A 24709-nucleotide genomic window follows, 5' to 3' on the forward strand; every position below is an offset into this window, starting at 1 on the left:
TCTCAGAGAGGGAGGAGCTTGGGAAAGCTGCTCTGGAAAGCTGGGTATGAATTCCGAGACTCACCTTGAAGCTGTACATGTGTGAACTCTAATATAAACAATATGGCAAAGATGTTAAGAACTAAGGGACAAACCCCTACCCGGGTACCAGATGGGCTACTAGGTGGCACATTCACAGGGCAGGTACAAATAGTACTGTCAAGATTCTGGAAATGACAAACAGTGAAACCAAAGTTCACAGAAAAACTGGAAGAATTTGTAGGCTGAATCCAACTGCATTAACTGCCTGGTAAAAGAAAAATATCAACATTCATCATAGGATTTACATAAGACCTGGAGTCTTATAACACTATATTCAAAATGTCCATGATATAATCTGAAATTGCAAGGTATATGAAGGACTAGAAAGTTCTCACCTCACATGGGAAAAGATAATAGAGGCCAATGTCAAGATGACAGGTATCTGATCAAGACTTCACAAGCAGTGATTATAAAAATGTTCCAAGAAGAAAGGGCAAATTCTTTTGAAACAAATGGCAAAACAGAAAGTCTTAGCCAAGAAATATAAGACAAAAAGAAAAACAAAATAAAATTTTTAGAACTCAAAAATACAATAATTAGGAGAATTGAAGAAGTGCAGAGAGGCTGGTCAAGGGGTACAAACTTTCAGTTATAAGATGAATGAGTTCTGGAGACCTAATATCCATCATGGTGACTATAGTTAATAATAATGTACTGTATACTTGAAATTTGCTAGGAGAGCAGTTCTCAAGTGTTCTCAACACACACACATACACAAATAGCGTGAGGTAATGGGTATGTTAATTAGCTTGATTATGGTAATCATTTCACAATGTATATGTGTACCAAAACATCAAGTTGTATACCTTACCTATGTACAACTTTTATTTTCTTTTTTTTTTTTTTAAAGATTTTATTTATTTATTTGACAGAGAGAGATCACAAGCAGGCAGAGAGGCAGGTAGAGAGAGAGGAGGAAGCAGGCTCCCTGCTGAGCAGAGAGCCCGACGCGGGGCTCGATCCCAGGACCCTGAGATCATGACCTGAGCCGAAGGCAGCGGCTTAACCCACTGAGCCACCCAGGCGCCCCAACAACTTTTATTTTCAATCATACCTCAATAAAGCTGGAAAATCAATTTTAAAAAAATAGAATTAAAATAAAAAAACATACTGGATGGGCTTAACAAGAGAATAAAGACAACAGAAGAAAGTCAGTAAACCAAAGATAGAGTAATGGAAATTATCTAACTTAAATAACTGAAAGAAAAAAATATTGGAAAAAAAGAATGAATAAAGCCTCAGAGATCTATGAGACAGAAGCAAAAGGTCTAGTATTTAAGTCATCAGATTCCCCAAAGAAGGAAAAAAAAAAAAAAAGAGAGTTCAATGCAAAAAAAAAAAAAAAAAAAAATTAGGGAAGTAATAGTGCTAAAAATTTTTCAAGTTCAGTGGAAGACTTAAAATCTATATATTCAAGAAACTTAGAAGACTCCTAAAAGGATAAGTCCAAAGCATTACACATCCAGATCCAGCATAATTAAAATGCTGAAAACCAAAAACTAAGGAAAATCTTGAAAGCAGTCACACATTATATATATAGAACAATGATTCTGTATGACTGCAGACTTCTCATCAGAGCCATGGAGGCCAGGAGGAAGTGGTTCAACATTTCTAAAGTGCTAAAGAAATGCCATCTACAATTGCATATAAATCCCAGTAGGATTTTTTTGTAGATACAGACACGATGATTCTAAAATTTATAGGAGAAAGCAAAAGAACAAAATAACCAGAAAAATGTTGACAATTAAACTGGAGAAATCATACTTTTTTAAGACTTATTATACAATTTTAAGACTTATTATAATGTTATATTAGCCAAAACAGTGTGCTACTAGCATAAAAATGAAGAAATAGGGGGTGCCTGGGTGGCTCAGTTGGTTAAGTGTCCTGAGACCCAGCCCTATGTTGGGCTCAGTGCTCAGTGCAGAGTATGCTTATCCCTGTCCCTCGCCCCACTTGTGTGCTCTCTCTCTCCCTAAAATAAATGAAATTTTTTAAAAAATAAATGAACAACTAGATATCAATGGAACAAAGTTCAGAAAAAGACTGACACAAATATAGCTAATTCATTTTGAGAAGTATATACAAAACAATTCAATGGAAAAAAAGATAGCTTTTTCAACAGTTGGAAACAATCAGACATTTATATGTAAAAAAATTAACCTCAAACTCACATCTTACACAAAACTTCACTCAAAATTGATCACAGATCTAAATTTAAGACATAAAACTATAAAATATTTAGAAGAAAACACAGGAAAAAAATATTTGTGATGTGGTATTAGATGACGTGCTCTTAGACATGACACCAAAATTACCATTCATAAAACAGAGAAACTGATAAATTGAACATCAAAATTAAAAACATTTGCCCTGCAAAAGACATGGAAGTGCTCTTAGACATGACACCAAAATAACCATTCAAAAAACAGAGAAACTGACAAATTGAACATCAAAATTAAAAACATTTGCCCTGCAAAAGACATGGTTAAGAAAATGAAAAGACAAAACACAGACTGGCTTAAAATATCTGTAAATCACACATCCAACACAGCACTTACATTCAGAATATATGAAAAAATCTCAAAATTCAACAGTAAGAAAACAACCCAATTAAAAAACGAGCAAAAGACTTGAACAGGCACTTCGCCAAAGAAGATATATATGGATAGCATATATGCATAGAGAAATATTCAGCATCATTAAACATTAGTGAAATGCAAATCAAAACCACAATGAGATACTACTACGTCTACCAGAATGGATAAAGTAAAAAAACACTAACAATTTCAAGTGTCAGTGAAGAACTCTTATACATTGCTGGTGAGAATGCAAAATAGTACAGCCACTTTAGAAATGCGTGGTAATTTTTTGTTAAGTTAGACATTCATTTACTATGTGACCCAATAATACCACTCCTACGTATTTATTCTAGAGAAGAGCAAAGTTAGGTTCGCATTAAAATCTGTACACAAATGTTTATAGCAGCTCTGATCACAATCACCAGAAACATGGATACAACCTAACTGTACTTCAACTGGTGAATGAATGTGGCACATCCATCTAATGGATTACTACATAGAAATAAAAAGGAATAAACTATTGATATACATAATATGGACAAATCTCAAAGGCATTATCCTGAAAAAAGCCAGTCTCCAAAGGCTACTGACTATATTGTTCCACTTATAGGACATTCTCAAAAAGACAAAACTATGGACATGGAAAATTAATCAGTGTTAGGTGTGGGAGGAGTAGGACTACAAAGGGCTAGCATTACAAAGGCCTAATACGAGTTTCGGAGATTACTCCTACATTGGCTAAAAGTCACAGAACTTATTCACCAAAAAGGCAATTTTACTGTATGTTAATTTAAAACATAAAATAAAAAGAAGCCATGGGGGGGGGGGGGGGGGAGAAGCCATGGCTTCAGTTTAGCATGATGGCTTAAACCTACATATCTTACCTCCAATTCCTCTCAAGATTCCATTAAAATAAAAACATTAAAAAGGTTTATGCAGAGAGACAATGCTAAGAGAGCAAACAGGCTCAGACCAGGTTTTAGCAAATGTTTTTAATATGAACAGTGAGTGGGTTGGTGGCACATGGCTAAACAGAGGAGAAAACTGATACTTCACTCCCTGCTCAGGTGACACGCCTTTGTTCAAACCCTGGCAGGCAGAGATTCTATGGTAAAGTCCTGAAAATTAGAGGCACCTCCAAAGACTGCGATGCCAGATGGGGTTGAACACGAGATTGGTTTAAAGTCTTTTTTTTGTTTTTAAACAATTTTTATTTATTTGTCAGAGAGTGAAAGAGAGCATGATCAGGGGGAACAGCAGAAACATAAGAAGAAGCAGGTTCCCCACTGAGCAAGGACCCTGATGCAGGGCTCAATCCCAGGATGCTGGGACCACGACCTGAGCTGAAGGCAGATGCTTAACTGACTGAGCCATCCAGGCGTCCCTGGCTCAAAGTCTTTATAAGGATCCCCAATCCCTACTTCTAGCCAGATCACCACCCCTCCCTAACCAGGCAGAAGGTAAAAGGTTTACTCACAAAGAGACTTAACCAGAAGAGTGCTTTCTTTGCAAATATCAGATATATACCACATACAGCTGAGTAGGGTAAGACCACCGAGTGGTACTGAAAATAGGAACAACCAAAAACCAACCAAAGATCTAACATGTAAGAAAAGACCAAAATAAAGAAAACAAAGGAATGCCTAGGAAACAGTGACTATGTGGGGAAAATGAGGGTGACAAGGTTTGATATGAAAAAAAGGGTCTACTACTCCCCAGTGAGTTCTCAGAGACAGACTTAACAAAATCCATTCCCCTTCTATCAAATAATATTTGTTTTTTCTATGCAAGACTTTCGTGACCACAGATAAATGCCTCAACTGCAATAAATGCTTCCTGATCCCAGAAAAACTCAATATGGGTATCACTGCATCAAACCTACAAACCTTCAGACTTGGAGGTGGCACTACAGGGTCATTCCCCTAACTCCACCAGCTCGGAGAACTCACTATCCCCAAAAATGTCATAATAGTAAAATCTCCTCCTGTCTTGAGGGAAGACGAAACGGAAATTAGACAAGAAGATAACCAAAGCTAAGATTTATTTTGCTGATTACAAACAAAACAAAAGACAGCAAACAACCAGAATTTTTCAATACTGTCCAGAAGCGTACACAGTAGTGCAGATTATACTGTTTTCTTTGGACTGGCCTTTCTGTCCTGTTCTTCCAACCAAGATGTTATTAGTCTTCATGGTTTCTCACATAGTGTGATGTTCCAATGGAGAACATGATAAACTTTCTCCTTAAAACTAGAAACATCAGGGGCGCCTGGGTGGCTCAGTGGGTTAAGCCGCTGCCTTCAGCTCAGGTCATGATCCCAGGTCCTGGGTTCGAGCCCCACATCGGGCTTTCTGCTCAGCGGGGAGCCTGCTTCCTCCTCTCTCTCTGCCTGCCTCTCTGCCTGCCTCTCTGCCTACTTGTGATTTCTCTCTGTCAAATAAATAAATAAAATCTTTAAAAAAAAAAAAACTAGAAACATCAAATATTGACATGTGGATTTTCAAATCTATATACTATCCTAGTATATAACACCAATATTTAAGAATCCATACAAAGACTTTTTAAAAAATACAAATTAATGGCGCCTGGGTGGTTCAGTCGTTAAGCATTTGCCTTCGGCTCAGGTCATGATCCCAGGGTCCTGGGATTGAGCCCCGCGTCATGCTGCCTGCTGGGAGGGAAGGCTGCTTCTCCCTCTTCCGCTCCCCCTGCTTGTGTTCCCTCTCTCATTGTGTCTCTCTCTGTCAAAAAAATTAAATCTTTAAAAAAAATACAAATTATAAAAAAAAGAAACAAAAAATACAAATTATAGAAAAAGCCTAAAAATGTTTCTCTGCTGTTAAAAAATGAATGCCACAAGAAATAAAACCGGTCTTCTGAGAGGCCTAGTACCAGCTTTCTAACACAAAGGGTTCATGTTTGGGATTCCAATTTTAATTAAAAGACCAATATAGCTTATTATATTCTTTTTTTTTTTTTTTAAGATTTTTATTTATTTGACAGAGAGAGACAGCAAGAGAGGGAATACAAACAGGGGGAGTGGGAGAGGGAGAAACAGGTTTCTGGCTGAGCAGAGAGCCCAATGCGGGACTTGATGGCAGGACCCCGGGATCATGACCTGAGCCGAAGGCAGATGCTTAACAACTGAGCCACCCAGGCACCCCCAGCCTATTATGTTCTTATCTCTAAGGGTGATCTCTTCACTTTTTCTTTCCCTGTTTTTCTTTTAAGCTATTTATGTAGCGGTATCAGTCAAATCCTATAGTAAGATGTTCTGGGTTTCTATTGTATCTAGCCTTATCATCATATTAGCAGAGGTGTGATTTTCGCTGGAGAAAATAAAAGTTCTGTGCCCAATCAGTCTCATGAAGAAAACTGAATTCCTAACACTTTGATTAAATGCAAATCAATGATTTATTCTGTACCCAGGAGGTAATAAACCAGGTGCTAAGTAGCAATGTAGGCCAATAAGACCCTCTTTCTCAGAGAACTACAGCTATCTGAAACAAATGACCAATTTCTGATTGCTCTTTTCTAATTCGTTATGGACCAACAATTTTTAAGACATAAAACAATTTTCTAGGAAAAAATTACATACAAAAAAAAAAATCCCAAATGTTTTGTTAGTAAGATCAACAGACATAAAACTACTCCACACAAGTTTCTAAATCTTAAGTTTCTTCATCTCTCCCCCAGGTGCCCAGGAACTACACTTACGCAGCCGTATTATCGGTGGCTCAGTAGGTTAAGTATGTGCCTTTGGCTCACTCAGGTCATGATCCCAGGGTCCTGCGATGGAGTCCTGCATTGGGCTCCTTGCTCAGCAGGGAGCCTGCTTCTCCCTTTGCCTCTGCCTGCTGCTCCCCCTGCTTATGCTCTCTGACAAATAAATAAATACAATCTTAAAAAAAAAAAAAAAGCACTGCTATGAACTCTTACTAGCAGTTGGAGAGCCACTGCTATAAACTCCTTAATCTAAGTGTTTCACCCTTTGAGGGCAGGGACTTTTTATATTTTTATTAACTCATGTATCTTTCCAGACACTTGATGGTTGAGAGTCTGAGCAAACCATTCTAGTCTTCTGTTACCCACAGTAGTCTTGATCCATCTTTTAGATTCCTATCTCATTTCTAAAAAACTAATCATTTGCCCCAAATTCTACAGCAATGGAAACTTTGTATTTTCTCACAATCCATGTCTCCCTTTTGGTTCCAAATATTTCAATTAAAAAAAAAAATCACTGCCTAAAACAAAAGTACTTTGTCTAGAATTATGAGGAACACTGTGTGAAAAGTATCACTGTGTTGTGATAAAGACTCATAAAAAGATAAGAGGCATATAGTCGCTGAAGCACAGTGTTCTTTCAGGTTGAAGGAGTGATGGCCTGTGTAGGGTGGGTGGACGGTGTTTCTGCACAGGTAGCAGAGAAGGGCCCAGGAAGCTGCTTGGTCCCAGCTTACTGTTCTGGTCCAGAAAGCAGAATGAAATGAAACTCCCCCATTTTCTCAAAGCAGTCACTTAGCTAGATCAGCACCTGGGCAAGTAATACGGTTGAAAAAACACTATTAAGGGGTTGGGAAGAAGGGTGAGAACTGAGCAAACGGGAGAGTCCAGTGCTGCGGGGAATGGTTTAGGTAACTAATGGCTCCGAATACTGCTAACATAAAAAATGTTGATACCACATCAAATCAACATTATTTTGGTGCGCTGGAAGAAATCAACACTCCATTAAAATAAGAACAGGAAAGCACCAATCTGTGGTTGCTTTACTAATAACAAGTAAGGATTTAGTAGGTTTCTCAAAGCAGGAAAAAAAGGCATTTTTATCAATGCTCAAAGATGAAAAAGAGAAAAGTAATGACAATACAGCCTTCAAAACTTGTCCAATTCCTCCCATATCCATGAAAATCAGTCGCTCAGGTGAGGAACCAGCACTCTGAGAAGCAGTTAATAATGATAACTGAAGAATGGACAATAAATTCTATCAAGATCTGAAAAATTTAAATGTAAATAAAGACGGGGCTGCAAGTCTCCCGAGGAAGTAGGAAAAACCTAGCAAGTCACAAAGCACCTGCTTGGTTGGATACGCGCGGAGTGCTCTGCTCTACCCTGCGAGTTTCCGCACTCCCACCCAGGAAAAGCGAATCCTCAGGTGAGAGAAGCGAGCGAAGGACCCCTGGTCCCGAACCGGGCCTCTCCTGCCCTCAGTCGGGACGGGAAGGGCGCGCGGTTGTCAGCCCTGCCCGGGGAGATGATTCAGAGATCTGGCCGCTCCCCTCCCTCCGCTCAGGACCGAGGGCCCGCCGGGGCTGCAGGTAGCTACAACCTGGCCAGACGCCGAGGACCCGCCCGCTCGCCTCCAGTGACTAGATCCCGGGCGCTCCGTGCGACCCCGACCCGCGCCCCCTACGCTCGCTCCCCGGTCACCTTCTGCGCGCTGGAGCCACGGATCAGCGTCGCGTGGTCATAGACGTGGCAGCGGATCACCGAGCTGCCCACGTCCAGCCCTAACACGAAGCCTGCGGGACACGGGCCCGCCGCGCTCTGCTCCTGGACCGCACGCGCCTCCATCATCCCGACCCCGCAAGCCTCTCCGCAACAACCCGCGGCCAAGAGGGCGCGTTTATACAGGTCCAAACCTCAGGGGCCGAGCGTGCCCCGCGGGGCCGCCGCCCCCGGCCCGCCCCTCCGCGAGATCCGGGAAGCGGCCCCGCCCCTGCCGCTGGCCCCGCCCCGACGCCGTGACATCACTGCTGCGTAGACACCCATGAGAGGCGCGTGCTAGGACCTGGAGGAGGTGTGGGGAGCTTGGAGGGGAGCGAGTTCCCGGAGGCGGGGCCCGTTTTTCTTTTCAACCGTAGTTACATTTCATGAATATCTATTAAGAAAATTAAAATGACCTGAAAAGAAATTAGAAATGCAGCCTGAAGTATGTATTAATAAACAGAGCGCTCCCCCCAAGACTTCTCTCACGTGAAAACCTGGTAAAATGTGCACATATAACACACGTCAGTAAATACTTTAAATGCAATAATATACGGAGTAAGACCTTTCCCAGCCCTCTTGTGGGGAAAAAGGGACAAAGTGTAGGGTGGCCTCTTTTAACATCAAGCTCCCGCCACCCCCATCTCCACCCCCACCCCAGCGGTTACTTTTTCAGCCAGGAAGAGCTGAAAAGAGACCTATGAAAAGAGCTGAAAAGAGTAGAAAAGGGGCCTATGGCAATTTCGAGATTCCCGTAGCTTCAATCCACCTGCCCAGAGCCAAGGGGACTTCTCAGGGGGTGGTCCAGCTCCCAAAGAGCAAGCCTGATATGTAGGGAGCAAGGAAGCATTAATGCCTGCTTCAGCCACCTCTGCGCCACAAGCAGCACTCCCCCTCCCCCCCAAAAAAAACAGTACCTGCAAATATTATTTTCTTTTTGCAAAATTATGAAAGTAATATGGATACATGCTTTTTGTGAAAATAGTTTAACAGTGCAATTAAAAAGTAAAGGATCTTCATTTTTAACCAAATTGTTCTTTGACCAAATTATTAACCAACTGCTTTCAAGTTGGTTAATACCAAACTGGGCTCTTTGGCCATATTACTGGAAGCTTGGACATACACCCACAAAGTTATATTTTTTTCTTTCTGTATCTTCTGCCTGTCCAACAGTACTCATTTATTCCAAATGGCCTAGGGATCGCTTTCACCAGTAGTTAAGTTCAGCATTTTGATGGATCATATATATGTTAATTCCCAGTATTATAACGAAATCAATGATTAATGGGTCATGTACTGGTCAGAGTTTTCCAGAGAAACAGACCCAAAAGAACAGAGACGAAGAAAGAGAAAAAGATTTTGAGGAATTGGTTCACATGCTTGTATAGGTGGAAATTTCCAGAAACCTGCAGAGCAAGCTAAAAGGCTAAGAGTTCAGGCTAAGAGTTGATGTTACAGTTTCGGGTCTGAATTCTACAGGACAGCAAGCTGGAAACCCAGGCAAGGTGCCTGTGTTGCAGTCTGGAGAATTGGTTCTCATTTGGGAAACCACAATCTTTTAAGGCCTTCAACTGAATGGATGAGACCCACCAACATTATGAAGGACAGTTTGGTTTACTCAATGTCTGTTGATTTAAATGTTAATCACATCTAAAAAATACCTTACAACAACACCTAGATTGATGTTTGACCAGACAACTGAGTACCCATACAGTGCCCATGAGCCTAGCCACGCTGACATAAAATCAACTATCACAGGTCCCCTTTCACAACAGAGAAAGCTGTTTGGAATTCCCTGATATTAGTATTTAGCATATTTCTCCAGGTGATAGTTCTTGGGTTTCTTGTATCCTGACACTTCTTTTGTGATCCTTTTTATAAATTCAAATCAATTATCTTGAGTATTATCAAAGGATCACAGAATGTGAAAACAAGAAGGGCTTTAGTGACCACTTAGTCTTGTGTTTCTTAATCTGTTTCCTATCTTGAACAACTCTGAGACCCTGATGGATGCTATCTTCTGAGAATATACGGATGTACACCAAGTTTGGCATGTAATTTCAGGTGCTGGGTATGGGATACTTCAAACATGAAGATCTCAGGTTTAAAATCCAGAGCTGATTTCTATAACCTGGACAGACTATTGTCTCGGAGAGGGCTGGGCAGCAAAGGGACACAGTGTTTCTTCCATGTTCATTGTTCTCTGCTGGCATCTCTTACCCTGCTGTGCTCTCAAGGTCAGGAACCTGTGGGCCTCAAGGCACAGGGCTCACAAACTCTGAAGGTCCCTTTGCTAGTAGGTCAGTCCATTGTTCTTGATTCAGAGGCCACTACTGCTCTGAGCTCCATCACCTGGTAGGCTTGGTCTTCATCTGGCTCCTCCTTCCTCACATTCTGGGCTTGGCCTCAGAGATGGCCCATGAGGCTGCTCTCCCAGGCTCTTCCCCACCACTGTCCCCCCTTACACTTTCTCGTCTTACAGTAGAGCCCAGGATTACAACTCATTGTATCAACCTTGCACATTCCCAAGAACTTGGATCCAATTACTCAAGCCTAGATCAGAAACTATGCCAGGGTCACCATACCCTATTCAGGAAATGAATTGTGCTTCAAGGCTGAACCCAGAAACTTCACTGTCTCCCACCTCCAAGAAAACTAGTCATGGTCCCTCCTTGTAAGTGTGACCGACTGTCCCAGTTTGCCCTAATCTGGGGAGTTTCTCTCTTTTTCCTTTTTAAAAATATTTATTTATTTATTTATTTGGCAGAGAAAGAGAGAGAACACAAGCAGGGGGAGCTGTAGGTGGAGAGAGAGGGAGAAGCAGACTTCCTGCCAGAATCATAACCGGAGCTGAAGGCAGATGATTAACCAACTGAGTCAACCAGGTGTCCCCCAATCATCCTGTTTCACTCATGGCTAGATTCTTTTATTCAACTATGGACATGATCAAATCTCAAGTGAATGAGTTCTCTGAATTAAGATTAAAACCACATTAGAGAATGGCTAGGAGCTTTATTATATTCTTAAATATAAATAACACTTTGTTTTTCGAGGAAAAACTTAGAATTTTTATATAAGGCAATGAAAAATCCAGAGTAAAGAATGGTGGTACAGAAGAAAATGTGGAAAAGAAGCCATTACTCCTCAGTTTTCAATAATAAAGATTTGTATCTTTGCCTTTTGTCTAAGAGGCCAAAACAAAGAAGGAAACTTCCTTTCACATATTACTTAGCCACCTTTGTCATTATTTTCTTCCCTAATACCATAAGATTCTCATTTTTTAAAGATTGTATTTATTTATTTGGAAAAGAGAGAATGAGAGAGAGAGAGCACGAGAGGGGGGAGGGCCAGAGGGAGAAGCAGACTCCCCGGGAGTCTGATGTGGGACTCTATCCTAGGACTCCAAGATCATGACCTGAGCCCAAGGCAGTCACTCAACTGACTGAGCCCATCCAGGCACCCATATTCTTGCTTTTTTAAAAGCCAGATTTATTGAGTTGCACAGTTCTATGAATGTTGATGTATATACATCTATGTAATTACCACCACCATCGAGATAGAAAATATTTCCATCACTCCTGAAAGTCCCTTTTGCACACAGTACTCTGAATCCTTTACCATGACCATAAGGTGATATCATCGGCAAACATAACTCAGAATTCTTGAATTTAGCAGATTGATTTCAGTCATTTTATATATAGCCCATTTCAAGAAGAAATTGCAGGTTTCCAACTGACTTTAAACGAACCCAATCCTATGATGCGTGGGCAAGCTGTGTTGACCTGGGGGGGTTCACCAAATGGCGTACGTAAAGCTAAGCATAATAACTTAAAATTCTTGGTTCATTTATATGACTTGAGTAAATTCAAACTACTTGATATGATTGTTAATAATGAGGACACTTTAGGGGCACCTGGGTGGCTCAGTGGGTTAAAGCCTCTGCTTTTGGCTCAGGTCATGATCCCAGGGTCCTGGGATCGAGCCCCACATCGGGCTCTCTGCTCTGCAGGGAGCCTGCTTCCTCCTTTCTCTTCCTGTCTGCCTCTCTTGCCTATTTGTAGTCTCTGTCTGTCAAATAAATAAATAAAATCTTTAAAAATAATAATAATAATGAGGACACTTTAGTAGGCATGTTTGCATTCCATCCCATCAGGGAAGGAAAAACCCTGCTTTGGAATATAGTTACTCCAACCTAGAGGGTATTAAGCTAAGTGAAATGAGTCAGACAGAGAAGACAAATACCACATAACTTCACTTATATGTGGAATCTGAAAAACAAAACAAATAAGCAAACAAAAGCAGAATCAGAACTACAAATACAGAGAATATAACTGGTGTTTGCAGGAGAGGAGGGAGGTAGAAGATAGGTAAAATGGGTGAATGGGGGGTGGGAGGTATAGGATTCCAGTTACAGAATGAATAAGTCAGGGAAATAAAAGGTACAACAGAGGGAATATAGTCAATGATACTGTAATCGCATGGCATGATCACAGATGGTAGCTACACTTGCAGTGAGCTTAGCATAACGTATGGAGTTGTTGGATCACTATGCTGTACGCCTGAAACTAATGTAACATCAGGTGTCAACCATACTCATAGAAAGAAAGAGAGCAACCCTCTCGGGTCCCCTCCATCTTTAGGAACTCTCTACTATCACTCAATAAACTTTGGTTTGCTGCACACCAAAAAAAGAAAAGAAGAAGAAAAAGAAAAAGGAAGGAAGGAGGGAGGACAGAAAGAAAGGAAAGGAAAAGAAAAATACAGTTAGTTACTTAATACAGGCTATATTTCACAAATTGGAACTCTGGAATGTTTTGCATTAGTACTGTAAAGTAGATGAAACTAAGAATAAAATCTAATTCCGAACACCCTGGGAAGAAAGAAGATAAGGAACCATAAACAATAAACACTGAATTTTAAATTAACTAAAAAAAATACAATCAAGTCTCATTATTTGTTATGTCCTGTAAAGATATACCGACACTGAGTTAGCAAACACTGAGCTGTTTCCCCTAGAGACAATACAGAGCTGGGTTCCTGAAGCCTCTGGTCACGTTTCCCTCAATGGATCAATACATAACCTTGGTTTACATGTTTCTCTTTAAAGACCCTACTTCCTATATGTACTGTTGATTTATTAGCATTGAATTTACAACCAAAGCACTGTAATTTATGCCTAAATGCATCTTATCTAACACAGGTATTCTCTCTGTAGGACACATGACAGGCTTCTTAGCTTAGGAGCATCTCAGCATACACTTATAAGCCATTTTAAATACAAAATCACCAATACAAAGCACAGATGTGAAAAGGGCAGCACTAAATAGGAAAAAGAACATCTGTTTACAATGTAAGAGCTGAAACCAAAAGGCAGAATGTCATCTTACTTGAACTGAGGTGGGAATGTGCCCATCTCTCTCTCTCCCTGTCTCACTCTTTGAGGTCTCTCTGTATATAAGTTTAATAACATGTGTATCAGTCCACTTGCTCAGCATTGCTTTTCATACCTCATTCAATTTCTGTCTTTCTAGGTCAATTTCTTTTTCTTAGATTCTATTGGTAAGGAGTTCTTTCAGTGAGGATCTTTAAGTAGTAAACTCCCTAAGTTTTTGAATATCTGAAAATAGTATTTTTTTACTCTCAAAAGATAGTTCAACTTGGTAGAAAATACTATACTAGCTGGACAGTTATTTGCTTTCTGTACTTTATTGTTGCCTTGGCTTACGGCATGGGCATTTTGAATGAGAAGTCTGCTGCTAGTCTGATTGTCGGTCTTCTGTGGGTACTCTGTCTTTTCTTTCTGGTGGCTTTACGGTTTTCTATTCAGATTCCATGTTCTGATCTTCCTAGGGATGGCCTTGTCTTTTATTTAATCTGTGTCTTTCTTTTTTTCTCCTTTGCTCATTTGTTTTGTTTCTTAAATTCCACATGTAAGTGGAATCTCATGGTATTTGTCTTTCTCTAAATGACCTGTTCTACTTAGCATAACACTCTCTAGCTCCATCCATGTTGCCGCAAATGGCAAGCTCTAATTCTTTTTTTTTTACAACGCTGAGAAAAGGATGTTTTATTATCTTAACTTGACCATAAATTATGATTATTTACAAAAGTTATATAAATGCAACCTGATTATCTTTAAAGTCTCAAAGAGCCAAATACAAATAAAGCACAGAAAATTAAATGAATTTTAAAAAGTTCTGACATAATTCTTCCACACATTATATGTAATCACCGGAAGAATCATTGCAATAATTACCCAAAGTAATACTAAAAGTAACAAAAGAGATGTTTGGTCATAAATGTAAATTCAAATGTACAGTATATCTACAATAATAGATCAAAGTGTATCTGCAATTTCTAGCAGTAATAAACATGTTAGTTGGCAATACTGTATTCTTCAGTGAAATAAGCAAGCAGATCAAGGATAAAATGTTGGATAGTCTTATCAACCAAGCCATCTTTCAGGACAGTTTTTCAGGGTAGTGTTCTACACATGTAACTGAGCTGTTTGTCATTATTCTAGAGCCAGTACTTTATTTGCACAGTCTGCACATCAAAATAAAACAAATAATTATACATCAGGATTGGTAGGAATACCAAGTATTATTTCACAACTGCCACTACGTGTTTCTTCTTCTCTGACACAATTGCCACAGATCCAGGCTTGCTATGTTTGAGACGATTCATCTCCTTTCGTCGGCGAGCTTCCTTCATGATCCGCTCGCTGTTCCTGGATCTGGCTGTAGATAGAGTTTGGTAGATGCTGGTGATGAGCAATGCGTTTTATATAAGGATGATGTTGAAATTTCTCCTTCAACTTCTGGTTATAATCTTTGGATGCTTTTTCTCGTGATGTAAGCACACCCAATTTTTCAGAAGCATTAGCTTTCCACAGACAAATGTTCATTTCATCAGATCCACACATAATATATTTGCTGTCAGAAGTCCATTTTACACAGATAACATGTTGCATTCTCTTTGTGTGATAGACTTCCCTGCTTCTACTTTTGTCCACAGGAAAGATACGAATAGATTTATCAAAACTAGCAGACATGAACTCTTTCCCAGTGGGAGAATAATCCACATCAAGCACCGCAGACACGTGATCCATAGGTACCATTACAGGAGTGTCCAGCGCACGCATATCAAACGTATACAAGTTGTAATCTTCATTTGCTGCAGTAAAAACGGAAGCTTCCATAGGGTTCCAACAAATTGTATTTGTTCTCATATCTAAGATGACCTTTTTCAGGAGTAGCTTGTCTCATATCATATAGTACTATATTCCTGTCAGAAGCACAACTTCCCAAGAGAAATGTCTCAATTGGGTTAAATTTAACACTACTTACACTGTCGAATCCCCAGGTCATTGAACAGATAGTACTTGTTCTTTGTTCATCCCAAATGTCTACTTGCTGTCCACATGTGGCAAAAACAGCTTCTTTCCAGTGATGATCAATTCCTGTATACACTGTTTTTCCTAATATTGTATGTAATGGTTCTTCCTCTTCTCCGTAGCCCGGTCCATCCATTTTCCATTGCTTCACAGTTTTGTCATCGCCAACAGTAAAAAAAGAAGTCCCACAAAAGCGAGTACATATTCTTCCTACAAAACCTTCATGGGCTTGTATTGTACAGATACATTTCCGTTTAGTCAAGTTCCAAATTCTAACCTCTCCATCACATGCCCCAGAAAGGACAGTAGCCAGGCTCTTTGGATGCTTTGCCAAGCAATTGACTCCATCTCGGTGACCATCCAGAGAAGCAAGGAATGGTTTTGCAAATACCCATTCCAGTTTGGTAGCATTTAAAGCCCTTACATATTCTCGTGGGACCTCAAAAGGATGTAAGATAGGATCATAGTTTCTTGGAACTCTTTGTAAGTCCAGTTTGGTTTCGCAGACATAGTTGTCTGGGTTCCAGCTCAGCATCTTCACCTTCATTTTGGCTGTTAGTTGCCCCCGAACCCTCCCAAGCCTTTCCTCCACGTTCAGATTACCACTGCCTCCTCCCTAGCTCTCATTCTTTCTTATGGCTGAAAACTATTTCATTGTGTATATGCAACATCTTCTTTACCCATTCAGCCACTGATGGATCCTTGGGCTGCTTCCATATCTTGGCTATTATAAATAATTTTGCTATAAATATAGGAGTGCATTTTTTTGATTTAGTGTTTTGGGTAAATACCCAGTAGTTCAATCGCTGGGTGGTAGGATAGTTGTATTTTTAACTTTTTTTTTAAGTTTATAAATATTGTTTATTTATTTCTTTGTGAGGGAGAGAGAGAGAGAGAGAGCACACAAGCAGGGGGAGTGGCAGGCAGAGGGAGAAGTAGGCTCCCCGCTGAGTAAGGAGCCCAATGCAGGACTTGATCCCAGGACCCTGGGATCATGACCTGAGCCTAAGGAAGAAGCTTAACTGACTGAGCCATCTAGGTATTCTGAATTTTTAACATTCTGAGGAACCTCCATACTGTTTTCCAGAGTGGCTGCACCAGTTTGCATTCCCACCAACAGTGCAAGAAGGTTCTGCTTTCTCCACATCCTTGCCAACACCTGTTGCTCCTTATGTTGTTGATTTTGGCTTTTGATTTATTTTGCTGGGGACGTCCTGCTGTGACCTTTCAGACCGAGGACCTGGGTCTTCCAATTTTGGAAAATGGTCTGCTGTGTACATGTTACCTGTTCCCCTTCTCTCTATCCTCTTCTTAGGGAATTCTTATTAGATATTTGATGTGAAAAAAAAATTATTTTGATACAATTTCAGACTTACAGAAAAGTTGCAAGGTAGCACAAATAACTCCTGGCACATGGGATCCTACCTAGATTTACCAAATATTAATATTTTACCACATTTAGTTTATCTTTTTCTATTTATCTATTTACCCATATTTTTTTCTAAACCGTTTGAAAGTAAGTTGCAAGCATGATGCCCATTTGCTTCTAAATACCTGAGTCAGAATTTTCTGGAAAGGAGTATTCTCTTACATAATCATCATACACAATACCATTAGCTAATCTAGAGATCTTATTCAGATTTCACAAATTGTCACAATAGTGACCCTTACTGAAAAAGAAAATCCCGGATCATGTGTTGCAATCAGTCTTCATGTTTTTTTAAGCCTCCTTTTATTTGGAACCGTTGCTCAATCTTTCTTTGTCGTTAGTGACACTGATCTATTTGAAGGGCATAGGCCAGTTATTTTATAGAATGTCCTTTGTCCTTCATTTTTAATTCATCTGATGTTTCCGCATGATTAGATTCAGATTACGTACTTTGGGTTAGAGTAGTAGGACCAAAGTAATGCTGCGCTATTCTCAGCAGGTTTGGGACTGGAGTAAGCTGGGGGTGGGAGGGTAAGTTCCGAGTGTGCAGAATTTAAGGAGGTGTTTGTTCTCAGCTTTCTCCAAGTACAGGATCAGCCCTAGGTGCCTGTTTCTCAACGCATTCTACTAGGAGATACCTGGCGTTCGTTCTATGCGATGTCTGGTGGGTGCAATGTTAAGGTGATGCCAGCGGATTTCCTCATTGTACAGTTACTATTACTTTTTTTGGTAATTAAGAAATGTCCTATGGTGAGATACTTTGAGATTATATAAATATCACTCTTCAAACTTTTACCCAATAATTTCAGCATCCATTGATGAAACTTGCCTTAGTTATTAAGGTGGTTGCCAAACTTTTTTTTTTTTTTTTTTATTAATTCCATCATTCTTTCAACACTTACAACAAGCCTTTCTGTGGTAAGGAAAATTTTCTTTTTTACCACTTATTTATATAAAAGTAGACTTATTTATTTATTTATTTATTTATTTGACAGAGATCACAAGTAGGCAGAGAGGCAGGCGGGGGTGTGGAGGGTGGGGAAAGCAGGCTCTCCACCGAGCAGAGAGCCCGATGCGGGACTCAATCCCAGGACCCTGAGATCATGACCTGAGCAGAAGGCAGAGGCTTAACCCATTGAGCCACCCAGGCGCCCCCTACTTATGGATTCTTATTATAACCAGATCTTATTCTAATTATCCTGAGGGTTGAATTGTCCCACATTTGGCCATTGGGAGCCTCTTCAAGCTAGCCCTTCTGTCCTTTCCATGGGGCCCTATTATTATGTGTGCACTTCCTTACTTTCCTGGCACAAGATATCCCAGGACCAGTTTGTACCTCCTCTACCCCAGTCCTGAAATCAGCTATTTCCCCAAGATGCTCTGGTTCCTTTAAGTGGAGAATAACATTTAAAACCCCAAATCTGGGGTACCTGGGTGGCTCAGTTGGCTAAACATCCGACTCTTGATTTTGAGCTCAGGTCATGATCTCAGGGTTATGAGACTGAGCCCCAAGTCTGGCTCTGCCCTGGGCATGGAGCCTATTTAAGATTCTCTCTCTCCCTCTCCCTCTGCCCCTTCCCCTACCTCTCCCTCTCAAAACAAAGCAAAACAAAACAAACCACCAAATTCTGTGTGCTAGATAAGCTAACTGCTCCTGGAGTATCACCGCTTCTAAGTCCAAACTTAGTTGATAAAGCAGCCACAGGGTTTGAGAGGATTGACTCTTAATTTTGAAAGATGTTCTACTGTGGGTAAAATGTTATCAAATGTCATCACAATGCTACAGAGAAATTGTGAAAGGAAGAGTCAATAAATGTAGCAAACTTCTTTGTCATCTACTTTAAGAATTGCCACAACCTTCAGCAACCATCACCCTGACCAGTCAGTGGCCATCAACATTGAGGCAAGACCCTCCACCTGCGAAAAGATTAGGACTCACTGAATGCTCAGATAATGATTAGCATGTTTTAACAATAAAGTGTTTTTTAAATTAAGGTCTGTACATTGTTTTAGATATAATATTATTGCACACCTAACAGGCTCCAGAGTAGCATAAGCATAATTTGTATATGCATTGGGAAAGCAGACATTTATTCAACTTGGTTTATGGTGATACTCATTTTATTGCAGTGGTCTGGAGCTGAACCTGTAATATCTCTGAGGAATGACTGTATTTTAAACATACTTGTTTAAAGTCTCTTTCAGATTGCTCTATTATTCTACATCTTAACGCTCAAATGTTCCCAGGTGCTATGTATGCTCCCCCACACTTCCGCTGGTAGCCTTTTCTCCTGTGATTTATTATTACTTAAATTGTGAGTTGATATTTGGTGAGGTTCTCTTCAATGGAAATTCTTTATGTTGTAGGTTAGGGAAAGACTCCTATAAAGCAGTTTCAAGTTTGCCTCTGCCAGGGCCTAAAAGATTTCATCAGCTTCAGGTTTAAGTTTTTCTGCTCATTTCTCCAGTCGGAATTCTCACCAAATAGGAGTATTATGGATTCAGCCCCTGCCCTTGCTGGTGGGAGGCATAGTGTCAGGTAGTCAAGTCCCGAAGCAGCAGTGACTACTAGAGCTCAAGGTCATCTTGCCATATATTCAGCCCCTGTGGAGAAAGATCCACGTGGATTCAGGCACAGAAGCAGCATGAGCTTCTCATGTACATTGGTTCTTCTTGCCCCCGAGGCCCAGGCAGACGTTGGGTACTCAATGAGTCTATGTCACAACTGAGAAGCCTAGTTTTGAAGGGTTTGCTGGCAGACCTGCCCACACTTTGTCCCTGAGGGCAATATTATCTTCAATATTTTCATTAGGACAGGCAGCAACCTCTTCGACCTCAGCTGCAACAACTTCTTCCTAACCTGTCTCCAAAGGCAAGCAAGGGCAAAAATGAACTATTGGGACTTCATCAAGATAAAAAGCTTTTGCACAGCAAAGGAAACAGTCAACAAAACCAAAAGACAACTGACAGGATGGGAGAAGATACTTGCAAATGACATATCAGATAAAGGGCTAGTATCTAAAATCTATAAAGAACTAATCAAACTCAACACCCAAAGAACAAATAATCCAATCAAGAAATGGGCCGAGGACATGAACAGACATTTCTGCAAATGCTCAACACACCTGTACCTTCATTATGAAGGCCCTTCCTGATAGATTTGAACACTCTCCTTGCTGTATACCTCTCAGCTCTACAGACATTTCTAGCGATGCCTATGTCCAGTTCATCTTATGCACCCACACTTTTCCCTGGTAGAGACCCTCCTGAGGGCAGGAATTCCGTTTATTTCATCTTCACATTATGGCCACCAACTCCATAGCAGGGGCAAAATAAATGTTTGTTGAGTAGGCCGAAGAAGGAAGCAACAATCTCTGAGTTTAGCTAAACCCTTCTGGAAACCATTCCCATTTTCAGACCCAGACAGCAAGCTTCCAGAGTTGACTTTGTACCACGAATTGTTCCTGGGACTGACATTTAAAAAAATATATTTTATTTATTTATTTGACAGAGAGAGAGACCACGAGTGAGGGGACTGGCAGGCAGAGAGAACAGCAGGGAGCAGAGAGCCCAACGCGGGGCTCAATCCCAGGCCCCTGGAATCATGACCTGAGCCTAAGGCAGATGCCAAACTGACTGAGCCACCCAGGTGCCCCTGGGACTGACATTTTTACATCCTTTGGTTCCACATGCTTTGGTTCCTCAAACAACCTAAATAATTCCTCTCCCAGACTGATTAAAAAAATGCTAAATGAAACAAGGGTTCATTCTGATTCCTGAGATCAAAGTCTTCAGAAGGAGGGAGCATGTTTATTCTGGCCCAGCTTCTTACCTCTAAGGCACTTCTCCAGATAAATACTCCTTTTCCAAAGAGAGATTTTGGTGTAAAGTCATACTCTCTCAGACTAATACATTTTATCCTTGTTCCTATGTTTTCTGTCTGCCTATTTAGCGCTTGGAAAAGCTTAGTCCGCTGATTTGGCCTCTTTTTCCATTTAGAGAAACTGTGGTTCCTAACTGGCTTGAATTCAAATAGTACTTATCAAGGGTTAGTTCATGTTTGTTTCTTGACTAGTAAGTGTTTACAATTTGGTATATGGTATATGGTATTTGGTATGTGTATGAAACGTAAAATCCCTCAATTGGTCATGTTGGCTATGATTTTCCTGGTTATGATTCAATTTGCCTAATGTAGGAAAAAAAAAACTGCCTAGAACTACACATTGGCAAAGGCCTCTTTTTAATTTTTAGTAGTATTAAATTTTAGTTTTCTTACTATGGCTTGACGAACTTATGCCCACAATTACGATATTATTCTAGAGGGTTAAGGAAACTTATCATTTTCTCATTGTATTTAACATCTCTGGTTACAAGAACAGTGTTTTTGCCACCTTTTCTGATAATAGGATTTTACACCTTGAATTTCAGCTTAATTTAATGCCTCCTAATCAGGATATCCAGTTCTTCTCTGAAAACTAGCCTAGAGTCATCTGAAAAGTTGATCCTTTTATATAAACAATGCATACATTTTGCTTAACCATGTGTTTAAGAATGCGACCTTTGAGGAGCACCTGGATGGCTTAGTCATTAGGTGTCTGAGTCTTGATTTCTGCTCAGGTCATGATATGCGTCAGGAGGGTGGGGGTGGCAGGGGTGGGATGGAGGGAAACAGTCCCTTCCTAGGGCTCTGTGCTCAGTGGGTTATCTGCTTGGGATCCTCTCTCTCCTCTCTCCTTCTAAAAATAAATAAATCTTAAAAAATGTCATCTGTGGGAATAAACAAACCTTAATCTCCTGTTAAATTAAAATCACAAGGGGCACCTGGGTGTCTCAGTAGGTCAAGAGATCAACTCTTGGTTTTGGGTTAGGTCACAATCTTGGGGTTGTGAGATGAGCCCCGGGTGGGGCTCCAGGCTCAGTGGGGAGTCAGCTGAAGATTCTCTCCCTCTGTCTCTTCCTATCCCCACTCGTGCTAAAGTAAATAAATAAATCTTAAAAAAAATCACAAATGTTGAAAATAAGAGGAAATTATTTGGAAAAAGAAGGTTGCTTTCTGGAATTAAAATAGACTGCATGCAAAAAGACACACATCCATTTTAAGAATAAGCAAAGGACTTCAACAGACATCTCTCAAAAGAAGATACCTAAAGCAGATGGAAAGGTACTCAGCGTCATTAAGTCATTAGGGAAATGCAAATCAAAATGCATGGGTGGTCATAATTTTTGTTTTTTTAGATTTTATTTATTTATTGGACAGAGAGAGACATCACAAGTAGGCAGAGAAGCAGGCAGAGAGGTGGGGGGAAGCAAGCTCCCTGCTGAGCAAAGAGCCCCATGAGGGGCTCAATCCAGGACCCTGAAATCATGGAGTGGTCATAATCTTTAAAAAATGGAAAATAACAAATGTTGCTGAAGATACAGAGAAACTGGAAACTTCACCCATTGCTAGTAGAAATGTAAGATGGGGCAGCCCCTGTACAAAACAGTTTGGTAGTTCTTTAGTAAGTTAAATATCAGCCAGCAATTCCCCTTCTAAGTACATAATCTAAAGAACTGAAAACAAGTGTGCAAATAAAAACTTGTTCATGAATGCTTATGGAAGTACTCTTAGTTAACAGCCAAAAGGTAGAGACAATCCAAACGTCCATTAGGCGGATGAATGAATAAACAAAATGTGGTATATCCATACAGTGGAGTAATACTCAGCCATAATAGGGAATGAAGAAGCACTGATACATGCAGGAACATGGATGAAACTTGAACAGTATGCTAAGGGAAAGAAGTCTGGTCCAAAAAGCTGCTGTAACATAACATTTTGCAAGTACTATCTTGAGCCAGTTTTGAAGTCATGGTTAAAATTTTCATTTCCCCTGGCCCCTTTATGGGTAGTTTGCTGAGAAAATTCCACCCTAACTACTTGCCTTTTGGGCTCTGACACTGCTGGGTCTTGAAACACATATTTCCAACTGCTGGATATGCCCAGATACCTAACACCCAGGGGTAGCCTCTTTTTGCTTGGACACACGGAATTATTCAAAATACTCAATTCTTTTTCCATAATTTGGTTATTGTTAGTCATGCTGCTATAAACATTGGGGTGCATGTGGTCCTGTTGAATCAGTGTGTTTGTATCCTTTGGGTAAATACTTAGTAATGCAATTGCTGGGTCATAGGGGAGCTCTATTTTTAACTTTTTGAGGAACTTCCATGCTGTTCTCTTTTGAGAGTGGCCGTGCCAGCTTGCATTCCCACCAACAGTGTAAGAGGGTTCCCCTTCCTCTGCATCCTCACCAACATCTGTTGTTTCTTGTGTTATAAATTTTAGTTATTCTGACAGGTATGAGGTGGTGTCTCATGGTTTTGATTTGCATTTCCCTGATGATGAGTGATGTTGAGCATCTTTTCATGTGTCTGTTAGTCATCTGTACATTTTTAGAAAAATGTCTATTCATGTCTTCTGCCCATTTCTTTACTGGATTGGTCGTTTTTTTGGGTGTTGAGTTTGAGAAGCTCTTGATAGATTTTGAATACTAACACTTTATCAGGTATGTCATTTGCAAATATCTTTTCCCATTCCGTACGTTGCCTTTTAGTTTTATTGATCATTTCCTTCACTGTGTAGAAGGTTTTTATCTTGATAAAGTCCCAATAGTTCGTTTTTGCTTTTGTTTCCTTTGCTTTCAGAGACGTGTCTAGCAAGAATTTGCTACAGCTGATGTCAAAGAGGTTGCTGCATTAACTGACAAATATATAAGTGGAAAATTTCTCAGCTATCAAAAAGAATGAAATTTTGCCATTTGCAATGATGTGGATGGGGCTAGAGTATATTATGCTAAGTGAAACAAGTCAGAGAAAGATAAATGTCATATGATTTCATGAACTTGTGGAATTTAAGAAACAAAATAGATGAACATAAGGGATGGGAAAAAAAAAAAAAGAGGGAAGCATGGGGCATCTGGGTGGCTCAGTGGGTTAAAGCCTCTGCTTTTGGCTCAGGTCATGATCCCAGAGTCCTGGGATCGAGCCCCACATCGGGCTCTCTGCTCAGCAGGGAGTCTGCTTCCTCCACACTCTCTGCCTACTTGTGATCTCCATCTGTCAAATAAATAAATAAAATCTTAAAAAAAAAAAAAAGGAAGCAAACCATAAAATACTCATAACTACAGAGAACAAACAGGGTTGCTGGAGAGGAGGTGGGGGATGGGCTAAATGGATGATGGGTATTAAGGAGGGCACTTGTGATGAATCACTAAGTTCTACTCCTGAAACCAATACTACACTCTGTTAACTAAGTACAATGTAAATAAAACTTGTTACAAAAAATGCTCAAATCTCAGGAAGCCCACAAAACTTCGCTAATCCTACCCTGCTTGTCATACAGAAATTGTCTCCTCGAGTTCCAACTTTACCTTGTTGTTACCTTGTCTGCAGGCACAAATCCCTGTGTGGCCCTGTGAAGCAGCCCTTCTCTCCTTTGGAACTATAAATAACAACACGTTCTGCCTTTCCTCTATCTAGAGTGTTCTTATGTTCTGTCATCCAAAGAATCTATAATTATACCTGATATCACATAATCATAAAACAACCACATAGTTATTCTACTTATATGAAATACTCAGAATAAGAAAATCCATGGGGGTGGGGAACAGACTAATGGTTGCCAAGGGCTGGGAGGAAGGAGAATGAGAAGTGACAAGTGGGGGTTTCCATTTGGGGTGATGAGAAAGTTCTCCAAC

At 40.2% G+C, this 24709-nt stretch overlaps 2 protein-coding genes and 1 long non-coding RNA gene across 7 annotated transcripts in view; all 3 read right to left on the bottom strand.

The window, feature by feature from the left end:
* Positions 1-8370, bottom strand: part of GK5 (glycerol kinase 5) — an 82820-nt gene extending 74450 nt beyond the window's left edge. For 2 of the 5 annotated variants that reach the window (XM_047726673.1, XM_047726641.1), the window contains exon 1: positions 8092-8370. In XM_047726673.1, the coding sequence (XP_047582629.1) occupies positions 8092-8238 (147 nt within the window). In that variant the 5' untranslated portion in view covers positions 8239-8370. Of the gene's footprint in view, positions 1-7990; positions 8011-8091 lie in introns of those variants that run through there. The other 3 variants (XM_047726652.1, XM_047726664.1, XM_047726658.1) reach the window with 3 other exon arrangements.
* A 5839-nt stretch (positions 8371-14209) lies between these two features.
* Positions 14210-24233, bottom strand: LOC125098212 (uncharacterized). The gene is made up of 3 exons (XR_007126764.1): positions 24224-24233; positions 20817-20818; positions 14210-14635 (listed from the first exon to the last, which is right to left on the bottom strand). It is a non-coding gene; the product is annotated as an uncharacterized LOC125098212 (long non-coding RNA).
* LOC125098199 (DDB1- and CUL4-associated factor 13-like) lies at positions 14660-16111 on the bottom strand. Its single transcript, XM_047726757.1, is given in 3 exon segments — positions 14660-14868; positions 14870-15398; positions 15400-16111. Coding segments are annotated over 3 exon segments (1338 nt in total). The 5' UTR covers positions 16092-16111; the 3' UTR covers positions 14660-14751.
* Positions 24234-24709: the final 476 nt, after the last annotated feature.

Source organism: Lutra lutra, chromosome 1, assembly GCF_902655055.1.
Source record: "Lutra lutra chromosome 1, mLutLut1.2, whole genome shotgun sequence".
Taxonomy (NCBI): domain Eukaryota; kingdom Metazoa; phylum Chordata; class Mammalia; order Carnivora; family Mustelidae; genus Lutra; species Lutra lutra.